Raw genomic sequence first — 26,687 nt, 5'->3', positions numbered from 1 at the left:
CAGCCAACTGCACGGCAGAACAATAGCTGCTAAACAAGCCCATGACACCAAAAGAGAGAAAGTTAAGAATAGCATTTATTAAAAAATAAGCAAACAAAAAAGCACAATCCCACAGCTGAACTTAGACAGGGAGAACTATAGACTGGATCTGACACAGCATACTAGCAAGCAGGTAAGAACACTGAAGATGCTACACTTCCAGAAACATTTTACCACCCATAAAGGCCCACATTTTTTCAGACTCCACTAACTCTGCAGAACTGTCAGATGTGGCACATGTCACTTGGTACACATTTGGAACCTCTTCTCCTGCCCACATCATCACTGAGATCTCATGCAAGTAATTGAGTTACTTAAACTATATTCTCCAAGCTCCCTGGGAGTCACACTACCACTAACTTTCAAATGACCTCTCCGCTTCACCTCTCTCAATGCCATCTGTTTAGCTTGAAACTCTAACAGTGCAGAAAAACATCCCTCAGTGGCAGGCATCTCCTACATCTTCAAAATCCTGTCCTCCCTTTTTTGGTTAATTTCATGCATCTTTGAGTCTGGGGCACAGAAGTCAGCCATACAACCTATCTGATACAGTCTGTCTGATTTGATACCAACAGAGAGAAAAAGGAGAATTAGGAAGAGACAACCATCCAAGGTTTAAAATGAAAACATCTTGCAAAACGAACACAAGCAATTTGTTGTGGTACATAAACAGGGGAATGCAGCCACTACACCGTCACCAAGCTTAGATGGAAGATCTGGAAAGTACCAAGTATCCATCCTCCTTGTAGAAATTTCTGTGGCATAATGTCAGCGGTCGTTTGCAGACCAAAAGACTCTCTGTGCAAGAAAACAATGGGAAAATAAAACAGCAGGTTTAGTTTCCTTTGACAAGGCCACGCCAAGCTCCTTTGTTTAGAAGATTAGTGTCGACAGTATTATACAGACTAAATAACTTTCCTCCATCCACTTTTCTAATGCAAAACATTGTACAGTACCTGAAACACAGCAGCAGCTTTCCAGGCTTGTCTCCTGGGGACAATGACAACACATATGGGCAACAGCTTATCGTAAAGTCTGGTACATACCGGACTGGTCTGCTAGACCCTGATTTGACCAGATTAGAGCTTTCCACTGTGAGAAGCAAGTGGATTTAAAGCCCAAAATAATGTTATCCTATTTAATCTTGTTATTTAGTGTGGTTAGAGAAAAAAACAGACAGAAAATTTTAACTACAGTTAAAACAGTTAAAACTGCAAATGCGTGTTGCTTTACCTGAAGTTTTGGAAAGCAAAGCTGGTTAACAGCTGAACACTAAAGGAATGAATGGCCTTTATTATGTCAAATCCTCTCACTGCATTTTGTTCTAAAAGTATATAATAACAGGATAAAAGTGCAAGCACTACAGGTGGAAAGCTCTGATTGTGAGGAACAAGAAATCACATCTAATCTTTAAACCAATAGCTATAGGAACAATACCATGCATATCTATAAATTTATATACGTATATATGCATACAGTCTCTGAACAGGTAGGACAACTTTTCAGTTCAATCCCTATTCTAATGCATGTACTTAAGATAAGAGTGATTAGCATTGCAAGGAGATGCCCTAGTTTGGTACTAACAAGTACATCTCACAGTAAGTAATCTCAACAGACCAGATTAGTTTTTCCATGTCCTCACAAGGTATGTATGTGTAGGATGAACACAACTCTATCCCACACATCCACCTAATGCCATGCTCTGGACTGCAGTGGGAACCCAAGAGATAGGTGATCTAAAAGGGACCACAATAACAGTAACATAAAGCATCATTTTGTAAGAACAGAACACTTCTAAACCATTCTAATAAATTCATTCATCTACTATATATGGACTACAGATGGTTATTTTTGTGAAAAATATTTTCACTCCTCTAACATAGCTAGCTATTGTAGTGTAGTATTTATAACATCTTATTACTGTATTTCCCAACATTTGCTGAGGAATAACTTGTCCTTTTACAGTTTTACCACTAGAAACTTAAAGACGAGGAATATAACTTCCTAAAATTAGAAGCAGAATTTGAAAGGATAAATCTATAATAGCAATCATCACTCAGAGCCTCACAGCTGGGTGCACTGTATTCATTAACAAAATGGGAGAGAAGATGATCTTAACAGAAAATTCTCAAAAAGTTCCTCGTGGCTAATGAGTCAGCAATCACTGTAGCAAAATTATAAGCATGTGCCCTTGACCTGCCTGTAGCTGTCAAGCTATAACCATCAGCTTACTGTTTTTTCCCCAGCAGATGGTAGATGAGCTTCTATTTGGAAATCAATCAGTTAAAAATTATCTTCTCCAATAGTGCCTAAGTGGAAGATGGAAGAAATTTTTGACACATCAATAAATTAGAGGAATTTTCCCCAGAAGACGTCTATCAATGTAAATGCTTTACAGTTCAGAGTTACCATGCTGGTTCTGTTGAGCATAGAAATCAATAGAAAACATTTTAACAAATTATCAGTCCTCCACATTATGCTGGGATCAGTCTGTACCATTAAAAAAAAACCAAACGTGAACAAAAGCCAGGAGAGTAAAGACAACCTTCTGCAACATAATATTGACACAAGCATAGCAGTTTGAGAGAAGTGACACCATGTAACCTGCTTAGTTAAGAAGCTGAAGATACAGTCTAACATGAACTTGTAAAGAAAGGAACCAGTCGGGTAACCAATCGAGGTATCCCGGGGCAGAAGAGCTGCGCTGTTTTACCATGTTACCTTCTCAGTGATGCACTGAGGATGTGCCTGTGTCACACCCTCCAGAACAAGAGAAGAAAAGCAGATTGTGGAACATGGGAGAACATTCACGAAGAGTCTCATCTCCTCATCACAGCTGTGGCTCAACGTTCAAGTCATCCTACAAAAGCTAGCAAGGGATGAATTCAAATTTGTCACATGATACAGGCTACTAAGACTTCGGCTTTTGTTTAGCACTGTTAGACAAAAAGAACCAACTTAGATGTAAGATTTGCTTCTGCTAAACACATTTTAAACCATGCACAAATAAACCATACACTGGTACACACAAAACGTTTTCTTACAAACTTTATCAGTACTTTGTTCAATATATTTTCACTGCCTTTAAAAAAACCTGGGTGTCTCCACTGGATTCTTCAACTGTGCCGTATGCAAGTAAAGCAGAAAGATTTACTTTTACTTGCAGTTAGGACAAATTTAAAAGGCATGAAAACTGATTTAAAACATCTTTCAAAAGTTACTGATGTCATAACTGTGATAATGCATTACAAAGCAATTTTATCTTGTTTGCTGTGTACTTCTTATTTTCCCACAGAAAAGTTGCTTCACACTAGCAAGAAACCACTAAAACCTATCAGCAACTAGTTGATCTGCAGTTAAATGCAGCCTTTAGAGACAGCACCATATAAACACTGAAGAAACTACTTATATTAGCACGTATTTCTTCATATTCATCACTTTCATATTTGATATTAGAACAGCAACTGATACTAAAATTTACTTGGACCATTGATTTTTTACCCAAAATTTCTTGTAATCTGTATTTTAATGAGAATTATAATCATATATGCATAAGGTTTTAAAAATGAAACTGAAAGCATATTAAACTTCAGAAATACATAAACAAATAAAACACTTTTTCCATTTAAGAAATTAAAGATTTACTAAAACTGAGACTACATCAATAGCAAAACCATAGTTATTAATTAGAAACAGTTTGTGTTTTGTCTTATTTCAAATGCGTATCCTTCGAGAATTAAGAACTGGAAAATCTCAGCCTCTAATCAACATCATTTATTTGTAAGATATAACCCCCCCAAATATTCTGTATTTATATTTCTTAAAGGCTTATCAGCTTTTTGAACTGTTTTTCATAGACTCAAAGTAAGTGACATAATATGAAGAAAACAAAACATTCCTCCTGCACCTGCAGAAGGGATTATTGATGTCAAAAATAGATTTATCATTTTGCAAACTCTGGTTACTTGTTCTCAGCTAATGGCTTCACTTCCATCAGCGGTGTGACCTTTTTTTCAGAAGTCTGTACCTCGTGAATATTTTAGTTTCTGAAATTAATGCAGTATAACATTAGGTTTCATTACAGGTTGTCACACAGACAAATCACAATCTAAATTTTTAAAGGAAAAAATTATTTCAAATTTAGAAAACTATTTTAAGTCTTCTTTTAAAACCGGTCTTGTTCAGTACTGTCTGTCACAGTAATGCACAATTTTCTTCACTATTGCCAGTTAATCTGGTGCTTGTGAGACGTACTTGAATTAACTAGTAACAGCCTTGCTTGGATGTGAGAGGAAGAAAGCCCACAACAGACTGGAATTTTTCCCATACTGTCCATCTTCCTATTCAATTAGGGTTAAGTTTTCCTTTCATTTAATTCTGACAGATATCAAAACTACCATTTAAAATTATGTGATATACAGTAAACCAATAATTTATGCTATGTAAGTTTTTATTTTAAAATCTTCAGATCACACATTCCCGCTCTTTAACAAAAAAACTTTACTGATATTAATGGAGAAAGAATAAACTGTCGTTGCCAAGGATTCAGATACAGCCAGAGACGCCGCATTTGATAGTGTTAGATGTCCTGATAATAATCAGGAAGAGAACTGCTTTAGGGTTTTTTAGGATACAGAGAAGGAAGAAAATCCCTTTATTCCCTATCCTCAACAAAGAAAAAATGATTTGAGGTCTGTTTCAGGAAACAGAGAAACATACCTAATCTGAAATATTATTTGATTTAAAATGCAACTCCTCTAATTGAAGACAATTTGCATTATTTTTATTTTTAACTGGATTCCCTAGAATGAGATCATATTCCTATTTTTACCACAGTGGGGTGCATAGCTTTGTCACAAATTCCACCCTGCTGCGATGCCATTCCCAGCACACTACACAAGTGTGGTCCTGACACCCTGGGAGAGAGAAGATGTTGTACTCCAAGGCTTGCCTCATCCTCTGCAGCATTTGGCAATGCTACAACAACATGTATGTTGCCTGTTTTTAAAAGAAATTCAGGTTTTCATGGAGGAGGAGACAAAGGAGGAGAGAGAGATAATGTATTTTATAGCTTTAATGTTTGTCTAAATAAATTTTCAAATATGCTTTGATCAACTAATGCAGTATTTTATCTCCCCAAGGCTACACAAAGTCCTCAGTAAAAGGGAGAGAGCCAGCTGATGCCTGATCCACCCTTGGCTGGGAACAAGCTCCAGGCCAAGGTCCAAGTAGAGCCTGGCTCATGACCGTTCCTCTCCCTCAAGGACTTTCTGGGACTGATTTCCTTCTGGCGGCAGCCAGTACTTCTCCTATATGAGTTTCACCTGAAAGATTAGATGGGCAAAGGTTGTACAGAGCAAATCTTTTTCAAAAAGCCATCTCCTAATGGCACTGAGCTGAAATAGTAGTGCGAACAAACCCTGCAGAAAGCCTGCCTGGTGAAGCTCTTGTTGCCACATGGCTACTGAGCATCTGAGCTTCAACCTTTGTGATAAGATGAAGCCTACCAGCAAAGACAAACCTTTAAGGCTAACATGGCCATACAGCTTTAGGGCAAAAGTCCTCTTATGCTTTCTTAGCCCTGGATGTCAGTGGATCTCACCGAAGTCAGACCTCTGTATCCAAGTGTATAGACACAAGATTGCGCAAGTATAGCCACTTGAACTAAATCAGTTAATATTTTCAGGGGTCTCACGTGAACCTGGAATTTATTTACCTTCCCCTCTTTGATCCTTTTTTTTATTTTGATAGGCTACAACTTCATAAATCAAATTCAAGACATGCCAGGACACCATTTAACATTGCAATCTTTATTTACGATTCAAACGGGTACATTTTTAAAAGCAGTCCTGAAGACAGATTAGCAGTCTCCAAATATGTAAAGACTATTTCAGTGATAAGATTTGCCCAAAATGGCACCCAGGTATAGTAAACTTCCCCAACACAGCACAGAGTAGAAATTTGTACAGGTAGTAAGCCAAACAACATGCTGAACTTGGAAAACGCTAGATTTACAAGAGGTGGGGAAAAGGCTGAAACTGATTGGAAAACATTTTGCCCTACTGCACTGAAGAGAGAGTCCAGAAAATAGTATCTGCTCACAGCATACCAATTCCGTAAACCAGACAAGGCAAGCAGGAGATGCCTTTTCCAAAATACCCTTCAGTTCAGCAGAAGACAGATAAGAGTAAAGTCTAGTACAGAAAAGCTTCAGCATGACACTACTTAGTTATGTAAAAGATACAAACGTAATAAACAATTTCATGGTAAAACACACAGATTAGAAGAAGGTCATATTCCCAATATTTAACATGACCCACAGACATCAGGCTGTCTCCATGGCAGAGAAGTCTCACCCCCAGAGCTACAGCTTCCCTGGGCCAGTGACCCAACTCCTCACACTCAGTGATCTTATTTGTAACAAACAGTTTCCAAATTTTGAGTCTTCACCAAAACCAAGAATTTCATATTTTCAAAGCCAAAAGTTGAAGAGAAATTAAAAATTATCTGGTTGATCAGGCATCCCCTGTTACACTCAAGCCAATAAGTAATCGCTGTAGCTGTGAGTGCTAGTAAGGTAAAGGAGTCGCACGCTCAAGCATCTATATTCTATCCACACCTTTTCAAATGGAAAAAGACAGCCTCATAAGCACTCTATCAAGGAAAACAAAATGAAACAAAAAAACAGAAACACAAACACACCACACATACCCCAAAACCCAAGTATTTTACCGGAAAAACACATTTTGAAGTTTCCTTCACATTGTGATAGTTCCCACTTTCCTGTTCATTCAAAAATAAAAATTCCTAGAAAAATATCCTGAATTTTTATATATTTATTTTTACTGTACTGCAACTATTGCAACACTTTCTTTTCTAGCTCTCCTTGCTGGAAAATGAGAGGCTTTTGAACTGGCTTTATATTTACTGTATTTCAAATTACATTAAATATGTTTACTGGATTTACTGGACTCAGGAAAAGTCTATCTTGTGAAATTAATGTGGCAGAATTCCAACAAAAATTATAGGGGGTGATGAAGTAATTAAAAAAATCTAATAACACATTAATAAATCAGTTGTGTTTTAAATTCCATTATGCAACCTTAGTCCTAATGTTGTCTAACTTCCCAGAGCTTAGAAAGGAAAGTTTAATATTTTTTCTATTTTTTCCAGAGGTGTTGGAAGTTTCTATCTGCTTGCTACTTCATCCATAGAAACAACCAACAGCAAGGAAGAGTGTATTAGTATCTTTGGATTCATATCAGATAACAAAGTATTTTGTTTCACAGATGACCTACAGTAAAGACAAGACCCAAGAAATCTGTATTTCATTACAAACTCTGCAAGGGACTATGTGCAGAGTCTGGTGCGACAGTGGAACAGGTCGTCCAGAGCAGCTATGGCTGCCCCCCCCCCCGGCAGTGTTCCAGGCCAGGTTGGACGGGGCTTTGAGCAACCTGGGCTAGTGGAAGGTGTCCCTGCCCATGGCAGGGGGGTGGACTACACGATCTTTAAAGGACCCTTCCAACCCAAATAATTCTACGATTCAACATGTTCACAATCCAGTCCCTTCTTCCCCTCTCCTCTACCCACCATTTGCCCTGTTCCTTCTTTTCCCAGTTCTCAGCATCCCTCACCAGACTTACCAGCCTCCTTCCCACAAGCTCAGCCTCCCCACCAACCTGCTCTGTCTCTCCCTCATCCCAGCTTGCTTGAGCCTACTCCAGCTCCCTGCTCCAGCTTCTGCACCTCCTGCTTCCTCCACACAGCCCAGGAGCTGCAGAGGGGCCAGTGCAGAGCAGAAGATACATCCCTGCCCTCATCATAGGTAAAATGTACCAGCCCTACCCCTGCAGCCCTCAGTCAGGGTCTCTTCAGCTGTTCTGCGGGGTAGGTGGGACACAGGCTGAAGGATGGCTGTGCTACCACAATCTGTACATGGAGCCTGATGAGCACTGGTGCTACCAGACACTACAGCATGCACAACGGAATTATCATCTGTTATTTTGGCAGCTCACATCTCTGCTGCAAAGTATGATTTATGAAAGACTCGCAGCCTGGCAAATGGGGTGGAGCAGCAGTGTGATGGCAAAAGGGTCCCCCTGACATGCCCAGTCCTCCAGAACTCTGCCTGAACTTCTCTCAAGAAACCAAAATGGTAATAAATATTGCAGAAAAAATAGTATCTAAAAGCTGTCAGCATGGACCATTTTCCCCTCAACATTGTTTTGAAAAAGGGCTGAACAGTTTGAAACTGCCTGTGAAACAGACTCGGAAGAGCCCTTCGGCGTGCAGGACCCATGCACTAAGCTCGAGGGACCAGATGTCACCCATACACAGCCAGTACACGGTGCCAGCAGCGAGTTGCTACCTGGCCCTCACAACCACCTCGCGACTGCCCATGGACAAGTCCCTGCAACTAACTTTATGGGAGAGCTTGCGCCACCTCTCAAGTCAGTACACGCAAGGCTGCAATCACCTCCTTGAGCTGTGTTCGGGAGTCGCAGTCCCAGGGCGTGGGGCAAGTGCCTCCCACCAGTAGTTACTGCAGAGAGCTGGTGCTGCTGCCAGGCCAGGAGCTCAGGGGGCTTCAGCACATAGGAGTGGGTCCCTGTTTGTCACGGGAAGGAGCCGGGATCCAGCGTGCAGGTGGAAAGGCTCCAAGCAGGCACAACACACAGAATATGCACAAAACACAGAGCATGCGGCCAGGAACATGCCAGAAGGACAGGGGGCAGTTGCCACCACCTGAATCCAATTCTGCTGCCACCACTACCTTTGACCTGCCGCTGATACCCTGCCAAATTAAGTTGTATGTCCCCAGATCCCACATGAATACTAAATGCCATGTATTTTCTTCTGTCTTGTGCATATCTCCCCATAATCCATTTTCCTGTGGACTAAATATAAAATTCATACACTGTAGCTGCATCAAGGCCCCACTCTCTCTTCCTCCCCTCTGCCCATTCCTCCTCCTCCTTGATACAAACTACAAAACCCATCTTCTCCTTCAGCAGTTCCTTCCTACACCCTCAACAAGATGCAAAGGCAGGAAGGGTAATGTTCAGAATATACAGTTCAAGAAAAAAGTAATTTTTCCAGAAAGTTAATTTTGAAGTGATTAAATAAGACAGTGGGTGAAACAGGAAGCTAATGCACACAGTTCTAAGATTATACACGTAATATGCTGTATTAAGGACTTCTTACCTAGACAAAGGAGTTATTCAGAAGTAAAGACTGCCAGTAGGTTTCTCCAGTTTCTCTTGAATTACTTCAAATGGATACAACCCATTTTCACTTTAAAACATCTGCTTTACACAACTGTTCAGAGGGCTTCATCTTCAGTGCAATGTTGCTTAAATAATAATGCATGCAAACTTGCATATCATTCATATCTAATGCCTTGCCAACCCACACCTTCTTTTTACTAATTATCATGTGGAAGCCTGTCAAAAGTGTCAAAAGCTTTTTTTTCTTTAGCTACTACTTTAATCAGAATTAAAAAAAAAAAAAAAAAAAAAGGATGAAAAATTCTGAAAGATGTAATTACTTTAACAATGCTCATTTGTTTCCCAAGGTACGTGCCTACAAAAGGTCAGAAAAACCCCTGGACTTCAGTGGACTGAACCTCTGGGACTTCACTGCACCCTGCACCAGCCACCTTTGGAGGAGCCTTGAAGAACTGAGCTTATTTCACTGCCTTACGTTTCCACTCCCATAGCCGCAGAAGTGGGAATTCAGCTCATACAGATTGCAAGACATGATAACTGAAGTTTAGTATGCAGCTCTTAACCATGGCTTGTTAAAGGACAGGTAACAAGGACTCGTAAGAGCAACATGTCAATTCTTCCCAGTCCTAACTGGAAAAAAAGGAAAGATTTCACAACCGTGCAAGTTGCTGACTTGTCAAGGGAGTCACAGCATTGCCTTCCAGCACGGAATGATTTTAAATTTTTATACAGGTCTAACATTTTAGTACAACAAATGGTTATGTACAAAGAGAAACTGAGTAAGTATCTATGCAGTAGAACAAAAGATGCTACAATAAACTTCAAGTAAAACTAGATCATTTACACTACTGCTTAAGATAAATGAAGTTTCTACTAAAAAACTTACTGCTACATTTACAGTAATGGTAAAGCTTCCACAGTGCACAGAAGTCATGATAACAGTTATTTTTTCTGACTTTCAAAATGAGGTTTCACTCTGTTGAACATCAGGGATCAGTAAGGACCAATTAAAAAACTTTGATCCAGAACCCCAACAAGCTGCCTCACTCAACCCATAACAAAATAGTTCAAGTTAATTAAATAAACTGAGGTCTGAACAACATTGGTGCCTCTGCAGAGCACCATGGGGCACACTCCTCTTGTTGTATGGCGTTTGTGCCCTTGACTACAGCTGAAATGGCAACTCATGCCACTTCGGTCTCTGCAGCAGACAAACCCAGACAGCCTGGTAAACTGAGCAATATCACTTACTAGTATTAACTAAGATTACTAGATTTAATGTGTGTAGTGCAGGAAGAGCTCTGTGCCACAGCTGGGAACACCCAAACAGAAGGACCCTCATACCGTTACACTCAAGATGTTTGAAATAGCTTTTCTCTCTCCCTGATGTATTTGTCCTGCTTCTAATCCACTCCCTCGAGACACTTCTTTTTAAGGGAGTCAGACTGGAACGAGTTAGGAGTAGACAGGAGAAGGTGGCCTATATGTACTGTATTCTTGGGGGAAGTACATGAGCAGTGCTGAGATAGCATCCGAAGAGCCTTGCTAAGACAGGTGAAGGCAGGGAGGGCTTTCCCGTGCTTGCTGTTTGGGATATACACTGTTGTGGACTTTTGCAAATGTTTGCTCACTGAGCTAAGTATGGGATTGGCAGACGCTAGGTAGAACCAGAATTACAAAGATCCAAAAGCTTGCACTCTTTCCAAATATCTTTCCTCACCTTTTCTGGTACTTGTCAGTGGTCCAATGAGGCATCATCTAAGACAACTGGGCTGTAACAAGGTATCATCTCGCCCTTGAATCTAACATTCCACTTAAATGGATTTAGCAGTTCCTAATGCTAGATACTAAAACTGACAAAAATATATGTGGTTTTCGCCACTATTGGTTTTAGCAATTGTTCCAAATTAAAACCAAGTCTTCTCAATTCTGTAATTTTAGGATCTTTATTAAAAATCAGCCATTTCACTTACTCTTGTGCTCGATTATCTACATGCTGAAAAGAAAATGTCAAAAGCACAAACTTTATTATTCTTCTCCCCGTCCCCACTGAAGCTTCAGCCAGGCAGCAGCTACCTCAAAGCTTCACACTGCACATGCCTAAAGACTTAAACCAAGAGAAGCAGCTGCCAAATTCAGAAGGCAGTAAAAGGTTTAGAATTAGAGGGCTCCCCGAGGCTAAACATTTTTTAAAAGTAAAAACTCAAAAATAAAAACTAGAGAGGAGGAAAAACCCTGAAGTTACACCCTCCTGGAACAATATGCACACAAATCTCTCATAACCTTCTGAGTCACAGCTATGAGGGTTAATAAACCCAGCATCAACCAAATGGTTGCTGGGCTTTGCAATATTCTGCAAAGCCTTGCAGGAATCACTGGAGCTGCTTTAAGCCTACTTCAACTTCTGGAAGTGAAGAAGAGTAAACACGACACACAACTGCTCTCTCCAGTTCAAGGCTCTTAATCCAGGCCTTCCTACACAGGACCAGTGCAGATGACTGCTAGCTCCTGTAAGAGTATTTTTGCTTAAATTCCTCAACACACAGAGATCTTGTGGATCTCCCCTTGCAATGAGTCTGCTGTAATCAAAAGAAATGCTTCAGCTGCAGTCATCCAGACTTGATTCCTGAGAACAGGGCAGCAGCATCACACTGATGACATTTGTTACTGATTAATTCTGGTTTTAGGGAATGCCTTTTCCTGAAAAGTTGTGGAATAATCTGATCAATGGTGCCCCTGAAATCAGTATCTTCCCGAGAAAGACAATATAAGAAAGAAAAGATCATTGTTCTTTTAATAGAAATTTCTCAAATTCTCTCTCAAAGGTAGGAAAGAAAATTCTACAAAATACATAGCTGCAAAGTTTTAAAGTGCAAGAAAAAAAAGTAGATGATACACAGTTAGGAATTAAAATTTCTGTGGATAAAAATATCGTGAGTACACCTGTGTGCTTGGGGCTAAGATCTTTTTTTAAAATCAAATGTGATGTCATATTCTGCAAAGAACATAAGAATAATTACAAAAAATATTGAGATTCATAGCTTCCAGGGAGAAAAAACAATAACAAAGCACACACAGACACACATGAAAGCAACCATGAAAGCTAAACATTCACTGAAGAAATGCGGAATCTCAATGGTAAAAAAATTATCTTAGCTCACTCTGCTTTGAATGGGTAACTGGATTGAAAATAAAATTTATGATGCATATGTGATTTTTCACCTCTACAAACTTTCAATTCAATTATAAATCACACTTGTAGCAGTCAAAAAGTACTTTTCCTCTTTATTACAACCTTCTAGCAGCTGCCTGTTTCTCCCCTGTATTGCATTACACATTGTTTTAAAACTTTGCCTAGCACCACTATGCCTGGCACAATACAGAAAAAAGAGGATCACTTCTACCTGCTACAATACAAAACAGATGGGTATCACTTCTAACTTGGATTAATTTATTGATGCTGTGCAACACATGGTGCCACAAGCAGCTGCAATGACAAAAGCAAGAGTCCGGTTCCACAAGACACAATGGCTGATCTAGAATACCCCAGTCTGCCTACAGCACCCACTACTCCTGTAATTTATCTTCTGCCTCTGGAAGCTGATTTAATTCTCCAGTCTGGCACAAAACTAACCCAGCAAAAACAAAACTAAAGTACCACACACAAGCGCTGCGTAATTTTTTTTTTTTTTCCTGTTGGTGTAGCATGTTAAATTAACTCTGACAAATTAGTCTGTCGAGTGTTGAGTGGGTAAAACCACAGAGAGCAAGAGAGGGAAGGGGAAGTGAGACCTTCCTCCCAAGCAGCCACACGGTGTATGTTAACTTGTCTGCCTGAGCTATTGTAGCCTGAAAATGGGAACGGATGGCTGGGGGAGGGTGGACATCACGTTTGCCCTCAAGACCAGCATCTACTTAACCTCAGTCTCCTGAACTTTATACTACTATCTTCCAGCTCCCACAGCTCTCTGGTTTGTTAACCTTTACTCCTAAGCAACCCTATACACCCTCTTATCGCAGAACATCTGAAGGACCAAGCCTGTCATCTTTAACATCCCTTATTCAGTCTCTCCCATCTATGTTACATTGTATTCTTTCATTTAATTGACAAAATTGAAACATTACCACACAGTGTTACTCATCTTCAAAGTCAGCAGTTAGAATGATTTTATACATCAATCTGCATCAGAAACAAGGTAAATTTTATGAAAAGAAGCAGATAAAAGAAGAAAGGGTTCTTTCACTTTAGCTTTGCCTGGGAAAAAAAAAAAAAGGAACAAAAAAAAAAAAAGAAAAAGGAAAAAAAGTGGTAAGTTGCCCTGGCATTGACTCCTTGTTTAAACAGATTTTAGAAATAAGCATATCAATCACCCAGGGGTATGTCTTCACATAAGAGACTAGGGTCCCAGCAAGAGTATCCTACCTAGAGATGACAGCTACAGAATGGAATCTCTCAAATAATTTAGACATGAGACAATGTTGGAATAAACCACACTACTCTGTTCACTGCTGTAAAGTTTCACCTTAATTCCTCACAACCATGAACTCCATAAAAAATGGCTAGATACAGCTATACTGCTCTTGGGAGACGATACCAAAAAACATATTTTCCAACTTCCATGAATTTTAGTTATAAAGCATTCACTTAACACAACAGCAAACATTTTTCAATTTCATAGCTGTACATTTAATCCCACGACTCAGTTTCTTAACTGTTTCCAAAAACCAAAACAGAGCATCCAGGTCATAAAAGCTGAAATACAGTTCAGATAACCAATGATTTAATTCAGCTATAAATTTTTTTCTTTAAGACTACTGGTGTGACGGTAAGAAACCTTTTTTTTCAGACTTGTGCAGATAACATGTTTATTCTAAGTCTTTCAGATAACAAACTGTGAAATGTAGCAAAACCAATCAAAGCAAAACCCACCATCAATCATGCTGGGATGGTGGGAATCCATAACCAAAAACCTTACTATTTGTATCCTGTTTATCCAGCTTTAAAAACAGAGGTGGAAACACCGAGCTATTAAATAACAGAGAGGCCAGGTAAGCTACCACACCCATATCCCCCCTGCCACCTTTCAAATGACTGTGCTTAGAGCTTTTAATAAAGCAGAACTGTTGTAAATATAAAGCCTTGATTTTAGATTTTGTCCAATCCATTAAACTTTGCTCAGAAGAAGTCAAGAATTTTTAATTTTCAGTTCTGAACATAATCAGTAGCCATAATGAGCTTTTTGATAAACAAACTATTAATAAATCTTTGGACCTACAGAAGTGCTCAAGCCCAACACAAGTTGGGCAATATCACTGCCCAATATTGTGTACTATCACAATATCACAACACAATATCACTTGTTCATGATATTAAGAATCTCTTCTCAAGAAAAACGGAGTGGAACAAGTAAGCAACTTTTCAGGAGTAGTGTATCGACCATATTTCTTCCCAAATTAGAAAGAATGATGGTAAGAGACAACTGGGAGACAACATCTCTCAAAGACCACGACAGCATAACTGCTCCAGCTCTAGCTGCCACAGCAGCACTGCCCGCTGTGATAACCACCAGCTCCCTATACATATTTTAGTTTGGGCCCAGAGGGTGCTCATGCAGTGATCATCATCACTCACCCCTCTCTGGTTCATATCATGGCCAAGTCTTGGAAGTACACCCCTGTAGCGCAGCAGGAGCACCCAGGTGCTGATGAGTGACGTGTGTCTGTGCACAACATCAGACTACAGCCAGTCCACGGTAAATGCAGAGATGTACAGATACTCGAGTCCTACTCAGTATTTCATTTCATTCAACTGTTTTGCTTTTCTTCCTCTTATCCCACGTTTCCTGCTAATGTAGACAGAGTGCCAAGAGACAGCATCTCAGAGCTAGTGCATCTTAGATATACTTCTTTTAAAATATTCTGCCCTCCTGTTACAGATCCTACAGCATACCAGTCAAGAAAAGGTTTATCTGTATGCGACTGGTAGCTGACCCTGGCCTATATGTCTGCCAGACCACAGACCAAAACCCCAAATTTTAAAAATGGATTTTTATCACTTCTCAGTAAAGAAAAGCCTTGAACCTTGCAAAACATATAAATGCTTAACTTAAAAATTGTATGTATAAAATTTTTTGTCCCAAAGGATCCCTAATTAGTTCATGAAAACATCTGAACACAGAGGAAATTACTTATTTCCAAACTGAAATACAGCCACCACAGGGATTTCTCCCTCACACACACAGTCTGTCATAAAAGGGAGGAAAAGAAAAAACCTATCCTTGCAAGTCCCCCAGTGCATGGCATTGTATAGAGTTAGCTAAATTACAGTGGTGTGTATTTTTTACTGTGCGAGGAAATTTCTCAGAATCCTCATTTTCTTAGACTCAACTGGAGTTTGCCATGAGCATTTTCAGAATTTGACATTGCAGTCCTACTGAAGTCCACAGCCAAACTCCTATCAGCTGTACAGCATCAGGATGTTGTCTCTTACTCCAGACCACATCAGTAATTGTTTACTGTGTTACACTGAGCTATGCTTTATATCCATGCCTCATATAATTCATGGACACAAACTCCTTAAATTAAATTTTAAAATTAAATTCAAAATTCAATTGGAACCTGAAAAAGATGGCCTGATTTTTCAGATCACTTGAGCATAATCCTGGCTGTCACTGCCCTATTATTTTGGCCTCTATTTGGAAGATGTAAAGCAAAAAGGCAGAAGTGCAGATACTGGTTCAAATAAAGACTGGCCTGAGTCTCGGGATATGCTAATGCCTGTCAGGTTTTTATCAGTTTAGATAAAGACCCCATTGCCCCCTGCGGCCCAACCAGCCTCACCAGACCACCCATCCAGCTGCAGCCCTCGCTCACCTCCAGGAAGCCATCCCCTGCCAGCACGCAGTTCAGCGGACCCCGAGCCGTAGGACCATGTCAGGTAACACATTAAGCCTGGCCTGCTTACTTCAGGGCCAGGAGAAGGACCCACCTGCCGGATCCTGCACATTGCTTAAAGCAGCATCTCCATTTGGGAGACAGAAGGATGCTTTCTAGGCAGCAACAGGTCTGTGTAAAACAGTTTGGGAAGTACTGGACAGGAAAGGGGAAGGAAGTAACAGAGTGGTAACTGGTTTTAGTAAACATAAAACAAATATGAAACTGATTGTCTGTCAGCATATCTCAGGTTTCAGGATTATTTTTTTCATTTTCCCCAAGGGGGAAAAAAAATTTTAAAAGCTGTTTCTAATGCTGCTGACTTCAGGGTACAAAACCTTCCACAGCCTGAGGGAAATCCTAGACACCACTGCCCAGTCATCCCCCACTTGGGTGTTCAGGAGCTGCCGCGGGAAATCTCAAAAGCTGTTTCTGTCTGTCGTGTTTTTCACCACAGTTGTAAGAAAAAGAAACAGCTGGTTTTCATGAAATACAAGGTTCTTTAAATAGTTTTCATTAAAAAATACTTTCCTTTAGTAGCTTGAAACAGTGACTGTTTCTCCATGTTTTCTGTTTACATATTGAAATGTGTTTATCTAGTCTGTATCTTAGGAACCTCACAGTTTAAAGCTTAGCTTAGGCTCCCGTTCACACACAATTCTCAGATGACTACAAGCCAGTAACAGTGTTTCATATATTGATCTGCAACAGATTATACAAGTTACACTTAAAACCAGAAAATATTTCTTCTTACCTAAGTTTCCAATCAAATAGAGGGTCTATGCTGTTAAGAAATGCAGACTGCTTTTTTCACAACGAGGTGTTTACTTCAGATTTTAAATTGAAAAAGGCAGTATCTAAAAACACTGCTAGAGACCTCCAATACTAGTTTTCAAATTAGTATATTATATTTATTCAATAATCAGTCATGTCAAAGCAAGACAAGAAAATGATGGACCATGTCCGATTTTACTCTTTGGAAGTAATGGAGTGTGGACAATCTCACTTAATTACTTTCCAAGGAATTAATTTAGTGAAATCATGTTAACATATCATTATCCCCACCCCATCTCCCTAAAAAACCTCAGGGAGCTACTTCCACATTTTAATTATGTAATGGACGAACATTTTAAATTGCATTTCATGGAAGAAGAGCAACATCCATAGTTTCTTTTGCACTCTCTCTAAGCTTTCACATTTCCTTATGGTTGCCCAATTAGTGTCATTTGTGAACAGCAAGAACTCAAAAAAAAAAAAAAAAAGTAGTCATTATACCATTTCATGAAACCTTCCTACTTATTCCCTCACATCTTCCTCAAGATTTTAACGATCAAAAGACAGGTTCTTCATTACAGCTTCACAAAATTTCTCTTGACAAAAGAACTGCAACATCAACTTTAAAATCTTCATCTTAAATTTCTAAGGAAAGGAGAAACAGGAGGGAAGTCAGGATGAAACCTATTAAAATGTATGTCACTGAACGGGCATACTCCCTCACTCCCTCCTCACGTATTCGCTTTTTAATAATGTACTTCTAACATAATTTTAATCCTTATTTGAATTGTTTGCATGTGGTTTAAACTTCAATAAAAAAAAACCCTGAGTTTTGCTATTCTTAATTAGAACTTAAAACACATATTTTATCAGCTCTGTAAAGTACTATTAAATTTTTAAAACTCCTTGAAGATCAGATAAAGCATGTTTTTCTGCTGAGAGCCCAATGCTTTAATTTGCAATTCTGTATGTTGTTTTATTCATGATAAAATACTTGATACTTGTAGTTTCTCTCCATACTGGTAACACTGACACAGATTCTCTATTGAGGTTTGACTCTCACCGAAGGATTCTCTCATGAATGGTCAATATTTTCATTTGTTTTTAAAAGCTTAATTAAAAAAAAAAAAAAATCCAGTAACTACAATTAATGCTATCCATGACTAAAATGAACTTTAATAATTCACAATTTGGAAATACATAGCTAATTAAAGGGCAACAAATTCATTTTACTTATATAGTGTCTTCTTACAAATAATAGTTTGAGCTTTAATAGGCTAACAATATATATTGTGAAAGTGTCCATTACAGCAAGTTATTTTTACTTCATGTGTACTGTTTTATTCTGCATTCAATTACTGCACATACAAAAATTGTGTTTCTGTATGCCACCTGTCCCCTTTATTCCGGGATCGGAGAAAATAAGTTCTAGAAGCAAGTTGATGAAAAAAAATAACTTATATTCTCTACAGCTCAAAAATGTGTGAAACAGACACATAATGTAGAGTCCAATACAGCATTACATTTAAGAGTTCAATTGCAAGAGCCAGAACAAATCTCAATGAACAAAAAGTAAGAAAATGCCGTCCAAGCATTTTGGGGTAATAAAATCTTCTGCTGTCCTATAAAACTGATAGAAGTTTCATATAGGGTACGTCCTCCATTCCCAAGTTCAAAACACGTTGCTGTCCTGGAGAGAACAGGTCTAGAAATGAAACATGAGAAAGCCTGGTTTGTCTGTCCATCTCTGTTGTTACGGGCTTTTGAAGAAAACAACAAACACGAGTAATGCTATTTACACATTTGCAACATCTTTTCATACACAGTGTGTGAATCTGCCCTGTGAGAACCAAATTAAATCCAATTTTGCTTTGCATTAGTTGTAGGAAACAATCATGGGACAACAAATTCCAGACTCTTCCAACCCTTGACAGATTTGAGCTAGTGACCTGAAAGCTGTAAGGCTCAACTTACCATTGCTCCTTCCCTAATCCATACTGTATTGTCTGATTTTGGTCCAGCTGTAGGAAGTAAGCAACTGGTTGTATTTGGAAGGTTAGGGAGAGGAAGTGTGAGAGTCAAAAGGGAAAGACTTGTCAACTGCCAGAATAATACTGTCCATAAAGGTTTCCTGTTTGTGATGTTCACTTCCTCACCAACAGGGCATTGCTTCACTTGTAGATACATGAGTTGGAGAGAAAATGTACATATACTTGATTTATTTTCAGGAATGGTGGATAATTACAGAAGCAGAAGATTCACACTGGAAATAAGCTGACCAAAACTAGTATATAAACTGATTCACACAACTTACTTTTCATGACTTGAAATAGGGACTGACAGTTATCAATTACCTATTACCAACTATCAATTACCAAGTACTTGTCCAAAAATGTAATAATATGATTTAGTGATTCTGGGATCGAAAAGGAACTGTTTCTTTTTAAGATGGTTCTTTTTATTCTTTTTTTTTTTTTTTTTTTTTTAATAAATGTTAACATAGTTGGTTATCACTTCAAAATTTTCTCAAACTCTGCATTTTTGTACTAGCATTTACACTTCAGGTAATCAGTTAAACAGAACTGTAATTAATATTATGGAATCCCTTCCCAAAGAAATCAATTTCATTAAGAGAATTTGCTTTACACTTTTTACTGCTTTACCCAGATACTCTACATTTGAAGTTTCTGTCAAGGCATCTGTGGTTGCAGAAACCGCTCTTTGTCAGCTCTAATTTTCCCACTATCCAAGTGAAGGACATTAAAGAGTTGCCAGAAGTTGTAAATGAATCAAGGATAAATTCTCTTCATTCTCTAAGTCCACAGTGGAATTTTGCAGAGCACAGACAATCACAGATTTCACCCTTTACATTCTACATGACTAATAATCCTGCCCACAGCCATTAGGATGGTGAAGGCCATGTTCATTAGGTCATCGTTACGGCTCTAAATGGATAAGAGAACTGTGGTCAGAGGACCCACAGACCTCTGCCCACATGCTGCGTGCCTCCCCAACCTGCCTACAATCACTGCTGATCACTCTTGCAGCTCACTAAATCAGCTGGAGGTAAAATGAGCACTGTCTACAATTCCAGTACATGCTTTGTTCTGTAGTTTCATGTCCACTGCAGTTCTCTACAACACTTTTAAGCAGATGCTAGAAACCTCAACACTATTTTGCCTTATCAGTATCCTACCACTTTTACCTTCAGCTTAAATAACATATTACTAACACCCTGACTGACTGTAAATAAACATAATAGCTTTCTACCTAAAAACTACATAAAAGTTACATCAATACCAAGGAAGGTATCTATAACCAGGCACAGTTAATATTATCCAAGCTTTATTTTCAACATGCAAAATTAACTAACAGCATTCTTTGTTACCTAGAAAGTGAGATGTAAGTTGAGAACTGTGCTTGGACAGGCATTAAGAGGAGTTATTTTAGCATCTTTCTTAAAAATAAACAACAAACAGAATAGCCACAGCAACTAGCAAAACATTCTGTGCATCTGAAGAGACCATCCTCTGAAAAATCAAGAAGATTTCAAATTAATGCGATAAACTCCCACAAAGTGGGTATGTACTTTCCTCTGAGTTTACAGCTAAGGAAATTAAAGCAACAAGAATGAAGTAACTTGCCTAAAATCACACTGCAAGCTTGTATTTCTTGCTTTGATGCTATCTATCTCAGGCTGACACTTGTGTTCATTAACACGTTTCTCAAACATCAACCCTACCCTTACTGTTCTGTAAAAGAGAGTTGAAGAAAGTAGGTGTCTTTGAACTGGCTGTGCTAAATATTTGCCCTAGATTTTAGACATGCAACTCAAAATGAACTTATTTTCCTCACCTCTTGCTTCTCTCCCCTCCTTCTCCATTTACTGTACTTTTTACGCATTGCAAGCCATCCAATAAACAACATGCAGGCTAGATCTGCATATGAGTAAAGGAGGGGTGGGGGAAGACACAGATTCTTCTCCTGAATCCAGAACCCCTCCTAAAGAGAAATGGAGGCTTGGGGTTAAGTTTGCCCTCTTAGTATTCCCTTCTTCTCTAACCAGATCCTCCAACAGGCAAGATCCTGCTCCCTCATCCCCATCACAACCTCTTGCCAACAACCGCTTCCTTCCTCCCCCACCCCTTCCATAGCTGCCACCTGCCTCGAGCAGGGAGAAGGGACCGGCAAGTGGGGGAAGCTGCAGCCATCCTTGGGCCCTGGAGCTACCCTACAGGTGATCTGCGGTTATTTTTACAGGAGCGCAGGCTTTCTATTCAGATTTTTTCAAAAATAATACATACAGACAGTCTCTTTATCATTTCTGCAGTTTGAGACCATCAGAATACTCCATCATGTCTTTACTTGTAAAACTAAAATTAATCCTTTCTTCTGTGTTCAGAGCAGAAAACCTCACTGCATACAGCAATGATCACTTCAACTGCTTACCAGCCATTTCTGTATTTCACTTCACTTTATACCATAATCGCATTTTCCTTCACATCTCTACCACTTGTTTGCTCTGTTTGGTTCTTCTTTATGCCTGCCTCACTCCCAACTTCACATCATCTTTCATACTACCCATTATATTTGCAAGAGCTTCCCACTTGCCTGTAAAACAATTTTCTTTTCCTCTTTCAACCTGAAAACTCTCAGTGGCATCCTCCATCTGTATTTTTTCTCCTAGTGTGTCCTGTGTGAAATACCTGATCATCTCAAAGGCAGTACTCAAAGGCCTGATTCTCTTGTTCTTCCTTGTCTCATTGAATATAGTCCCACTGAAGACAAACTCATAAAAAGAAAGTCTTCTGAATTCAACCACTTTCTTTTATAAACACAGAATAATACAAGTTTACAATAGCCATTGCACTCACTAGGTACAATGAGATGACAGCTAGGTGAGCGATCTTGTCAGTAACACATTCTAGAACATAATACTCGAGGATTAACTAAGATTTTAAAACCTATGTACAGCATAAATACATACGGCTTATTTCCATCACGTATAATAGGTGCTCAGAGTTAAATCAGCATGAGTGACAGTTCTCAGAAATATGCTACTCTGCTTATTCAAACTGTTCAGAAAGTGCTGCTACTTCTACTACTTCCACATGCATGCTACTATCATGAACACTGTAAAAGCAAAGCCCAGGGATTTTGGTAGGAAGACAGCTTGCTTATAAATGGGTTAGAGTATAAACTTCGAAATACGCTGCTGTATGTTTTCTTTTTTAAAATACTTACAATAAAATATTTGTTAAGTTTAGGCAAAACAGGCATCTGCTATTAGCGTACAACCCCCATACATAGTCATAGTTGTCTCTCCTGAAGAGCTCTGAGAACACAGCGTCACCACACAATGCACAGCCCACACGCGCGGCGACTTGTGCCCTGAAAAACTGCTCAATCTCAAGGTCCACACGTATTAGAGTTTTCTGATAACCTGTCCCTTTCTCACACCACACCACAAAGAAAATAATGTAAAATTTATCATCTTCATTTCTTCCCAGAGAAGAGGCAGCTATGTTTGATGCAGTTGCTGTCATGAAGCAATTTAGTATGAACCTGACTCCAGCTGCTCAGATAGCAGCAGAAAGCCAGACCACTACTAAAATCTGGAGGAATGAGAGATCCACGAATCAATTTTCAATGAAATACGAGATTATTAATTCTTGCAATTTTCTGCTAGAAAGCAATAACTAGAATGAAAATAAGGTATTTTGAGCTTAAAGTTTACCGTGAAGTACTCTTTGTAACATTCAGGATACCCGATTTATCTCCCCCCAAATCACAGTAAACACCAGCCAGCTGAATGATCCCAAATACTATGCAGGCCAACCTCCAAACACCTCCTCCGAGGATACTGGCAGTTCCTCACCTCCTTTTTCCTTCTTTACGACCTGTCACTGCAGCCCAGCAGCTCCCCTGTCACGCTGCCACCCAGGTGACGCCACCACCCCAATAACCCCTACCTTAAAAAATAACAGAAAGCGGAATCGGCAACTGCGGGCCAACTCCCCGAACTCCGCACAGGCATCCGACACCCAGCAGCTATCCCTGGCTGGCGCGGAGCCGCCGGGTGGGCTCCCGGGGAGGGAGCGGAGCGGGGCGGGGGGCGGAAGGACACCTGCCCCAGCCGGGCCGCGCCACTGAGCGCCTCGGGGTCACACACGGGCGGTCGCAGCTCGGCCGTGTCCGTACACACACGCATCTCTGTCCGTGTCTGTGTGCGCGCTGGCACAGGCGCGGCGGGGAGGCGCCGCGGTGGGTGATGCCGTGGGCTGCCCGGGCTGCCGGTGCGGCAGACACGCGCCGTGCCCGCACACACAGCACCGCCCGCTGTACGTACTCCCGCGAGTGAAGGAGGTGCAGAAGTTGCTCACGGAGGCAGCCCGGCGCCGGGGACAGGCGGGCTTCCCGCTGCATAACGGGGAAGGCTGAGGGGGGTGAAGTTTCCTCTCTCCTCCTCCTCACCCCGAGTTACGCCGCGGAGCCCGGCGGCCCTGAGCGGCGGGCACGCCGCCGGCAGCGCCAGGCAGGCCCGCTCCCGGCGCTGCCTTCCCCGCGCCGGCCTCCGTCTCCCGCCCCGCCGGGGCGCCGGGACCCCGCCGCTCGCCGGTGGCGGCGGCGGGAGGCGGCCCCCACCCTTACCGTTGCAGAACTGGAGCAGCGAGGAGGTGTCGTAGAGGCTGCTGTAGCTGGAGAAGCCGTCCTCCATCCTGCCGCTGCGCTCCCGGCCTCCCCTCGGCTGTCCCGGCGGCCGCCCGCTGCCTCCTCGCCCACACGCTGAGGAGCGGAGGCGGCTGGGGCCGCGGCGGCCTGCTGCCTGCCTCACTCAGTTGCCATGGCAACCCATTCACTCCGCCGCGGCTGGGGCGGCGGCCGCTCCGCTCCGCTCCGCCGCTGAGGCGAGGGGGGGAGACCCGCGGGGCGGGGCGGGGCGCCGTGACGGCGCGGCGGCGGCGGCGGGGCGGGCGGCGGGGGCGCTCCCCTCCCTTCCTCCCTTCCTCCCTCCCTCCCTCCCCTCCCCGGCCGCCGGGCTGCTCCCGGCTCGGCGCGGCTCGCCCCGCGGCTCTCCGGCGGGCGGCGCAGCCCCCGCCCCGCGGCTCGCCGGCGGACGGGAGATCCCGGCGCCGCGGCGGCGGAGCCCTGTCAGAGCACGGCCGGCGGGATCTCGCGGGAAGGGAGCCGCTGGGCGGGCGGCGGGAGGGCCGGCAGAGCGCAGCCGGGAGGCCCGGGGCACCGCCAGCCCGAGTGGGGAGAGGCTGGGGCGGGGGGGAGCACCCCGCGGCGGGGGGGCGAGCGAGGAGCCGCGTCTGTTCGGCCCGCGCGGGGCCGGTGCGGGCATTTCTCCTCAGCGGCCCCGCCGAGCCCCTGCGCCGCCGAAACCCGGCCCTCGCCTGCAAGAGGGGCGAGCCCCGGGGCCCCGTGCCGCGGCGGGGGCCTTGCCGCCCGCGGGAGCCGGCCAGACGGGTGTCCCGGTGGGCTGAGGGGGAGCAGAGCCGTCCCTGCGCCGAGTGGCTCGGGGGATTATGCCAAAAGTCCGGCCGCGCAGGGAGCCACGGCTCGGAATCTCTGAATTCAAGGCAGAAGTTGTGCGGGAGCTGCTGGGGCAGCCCGGCAGCTGGAGAGCGCAGCCTCAGCATCCGCCGTGCCGCAGCAGCTCCCCCCGTGCTGCTGCTTTATCAGACGCTGCTCTTGCTTCTCCCAGTGAAGCAACAGACTGCGTGTCATTGCACCCTGCGTCCTCCGCTGGTTTCAGTGGCGAGTCAACTGGCTACAAGATAGAGTTGTCAAGATAATATTGTAACCGATACCCTCTTACAATAACAAAAAAGTAATTTTTATGCCGTTTTATACAGTTCTAACTATTTAGTTTGAAGAATATTATACACTTTTCCAATATAGGATAATAAAATAATTTCAGCTGATTTCAATGTTTTTATGTAGGTGTGTCTATAATGTCCATTCACGGTGAGATGAAGGTAGCGATACAAAACCGGTGGCTAGTAATGTAAAGTTGTTTTATACCTTATGGGCTTCAGTTTCCATGCTAGCAATGTCCAGTGACTGAAACGCATTTTTATTTCAAGCTCGTCAAGGTACACAAGAAGAACAGTGCATTACATATCTATAACACCTTTCATCTTGAAAAATGCCAAAGCACTTAGCAAAGCATGTCCTCAGGTCTCAGTCCTTTCAGGAGTTTTTTGCAAGGCAGCTCTGTCATGTGGATCCATTTACGTGCGTGGGTTCGCTATATATGAGTCTTGTCACCAACCACTAACCGTGGTAGTGCTAACACAAAAATATGCTATAAAATTAGGCAGAGATCTCAGTTCCATATTAAAGCAGAGTGAAAAGTGCTCCCTCCTGAATTGCCAGTGCCAGTATCGGTAGAGTCATCTTCAACACAAGTACTTACCCAGCCTGATGGTGCTTAACTTGTATCTGACAAAACCAACTGCATTCTATAGCTGTGGGCTATAAAATAACAGAAATTTATGGTAGTCTAATTATATTTTTTTAAAAAAATTGAAAATTACCTCAACAATAATGAAGACAATAGATTTTCTTAATGTTTTAAATGAGCCATGGTTCTTTCTCATCTTTAAAATTAACACAGAGCCCTTAGGTTTTTTCAGGACCTTTCCATTCATAGGCCATTAAACTTTTCAATGATGTCATACTGTTCTAAAAAAGTCAACACACAGAAACACATATGGATTTTTGGCAGACAAGTTACAATAATAGTAAAATGAAGCTCATTTTTAATACAAACTTTAATTAAGAATTTCATTGATTTTAAAACACTATTGCCATGATTAGGTTATTATTTTTGAGGTTGAGAAGTGTTTTAGTAAGCTAATTTTTCACCAGCTAGAGACAGTTTCAGCACAAGTATTGTGTTTGCCATTAAATGTCAATGTTAGCTTAACCTATACCTCCTTCAGATGTGCAAGTTTTGGCAAATAAATCTATGAAATCTATGCTGTCTAGAAGTATTATGTCTGTACTAAAAAATGTGTGGTCAGTGAGAGTGAGATAAGCGAAATAAACACCCAGTAACTTTTATGTCTGCCAAAGCAGAAGAAAGGACAAAAAAAAGGGGCAATGCAGCTCCATTTCAGAGAGCAGAAATTAAAAGTCACTTAGAAACTCAAATATAAACCTGATCTGAACATGGTATCGTTAAAGGAAGATACAACATCTGAAACCTTACAATAGATTGCCGACCAAAATTAGTTGTGAAGGTGTCAGTGAAGCCTATGAGCTCACCGCACTGCAAGTCAGCTCAGTGATGTGACAGAAAATAATCTCAGCTCCAGTCTCCAGAGGCTGGTATGATGCCATTATATTCTGAAGGCAAAGGTTAGGAAAGGAAAACAGTTTCATAATTTAATTGCAAAGATTTCGAGACCTGTTACAATCTTACTGCACTAAATTACACCGCAAGGTGCAAAATGAAAAAGAAATTCTGTCTGGCTGTGGGAACAATGGGACAATGGATCTGAAGGATGCACTCATGTGTCCCTGGGAATTCTGCTGGTACAGTGAAACAATGAAAACACTTTATTGTCCATTTTTCAGTAAACTATAGCTTTAATCATTTATACAGATAAAAGCTAGTGCATCAGAAAATGGGAAATCATATAGATGGGGATGTGGCATCCTGAGCAGTGTAGTGGGACTGATGTATCTGGAGGGGAG

General features: G+C 41.5%; 1 protein-coding gene across 16 annotated transcripts in view; it reads right to left on the bottom strand.

The window, feature by feature from the left end:
- Window positions 1–26,687, bottom strand: part of EML1 (EMAP like 1) — a 131,229-nt gene that overhangs the window by 61,921 nt on the left and 42,621 nt on the right. For 2 of the 16 annotated variants that reach the window (XM_074908652.1, XM_074908653.1), the window contains exon 1: window positions 23,628–23,899. The exons of 9 other annotated variants lie outside the window; for them this stretch is intronic. In XM_074908652.1, the coding sequence (XP_074764753.1) occupies window positions 23,628–23,694 (67 nt within the window). In that variant the 5' untranslated portion in view covers window positions 23,695–23,899. Of the gene's footprint in view, window positions 1–766; window positions 835–995; window positions 1,107–2,760; window positions 2,865–22,948; window positions 23,071–23,627; window positions 23,900–26,687 lie in introns of those variants that run through there. 5 more of the 16 variants (XM_074908641.1, XM_074908648.1, XM_074908646.1 and 2 more) reach the window with 5 other exon arrangements.

This window comes from Athene noctua, chromosome 6 (assembly GCF_965140245.1).
Source record: "Athene noctua chromosome 6, bAthNoc1.hap1.1, whole genome shotgun sequence".
Taxonomy (NCBI): Eukaryota; Metazoa; Chordata; class Aves; order Strigiformes; family Strigidae; genus Athene; species Athene noctua.
Note: the sequence above shows the minus strand (reverse complement) of the source record. Positions and strands in the feature narration are given on the sequence as shown.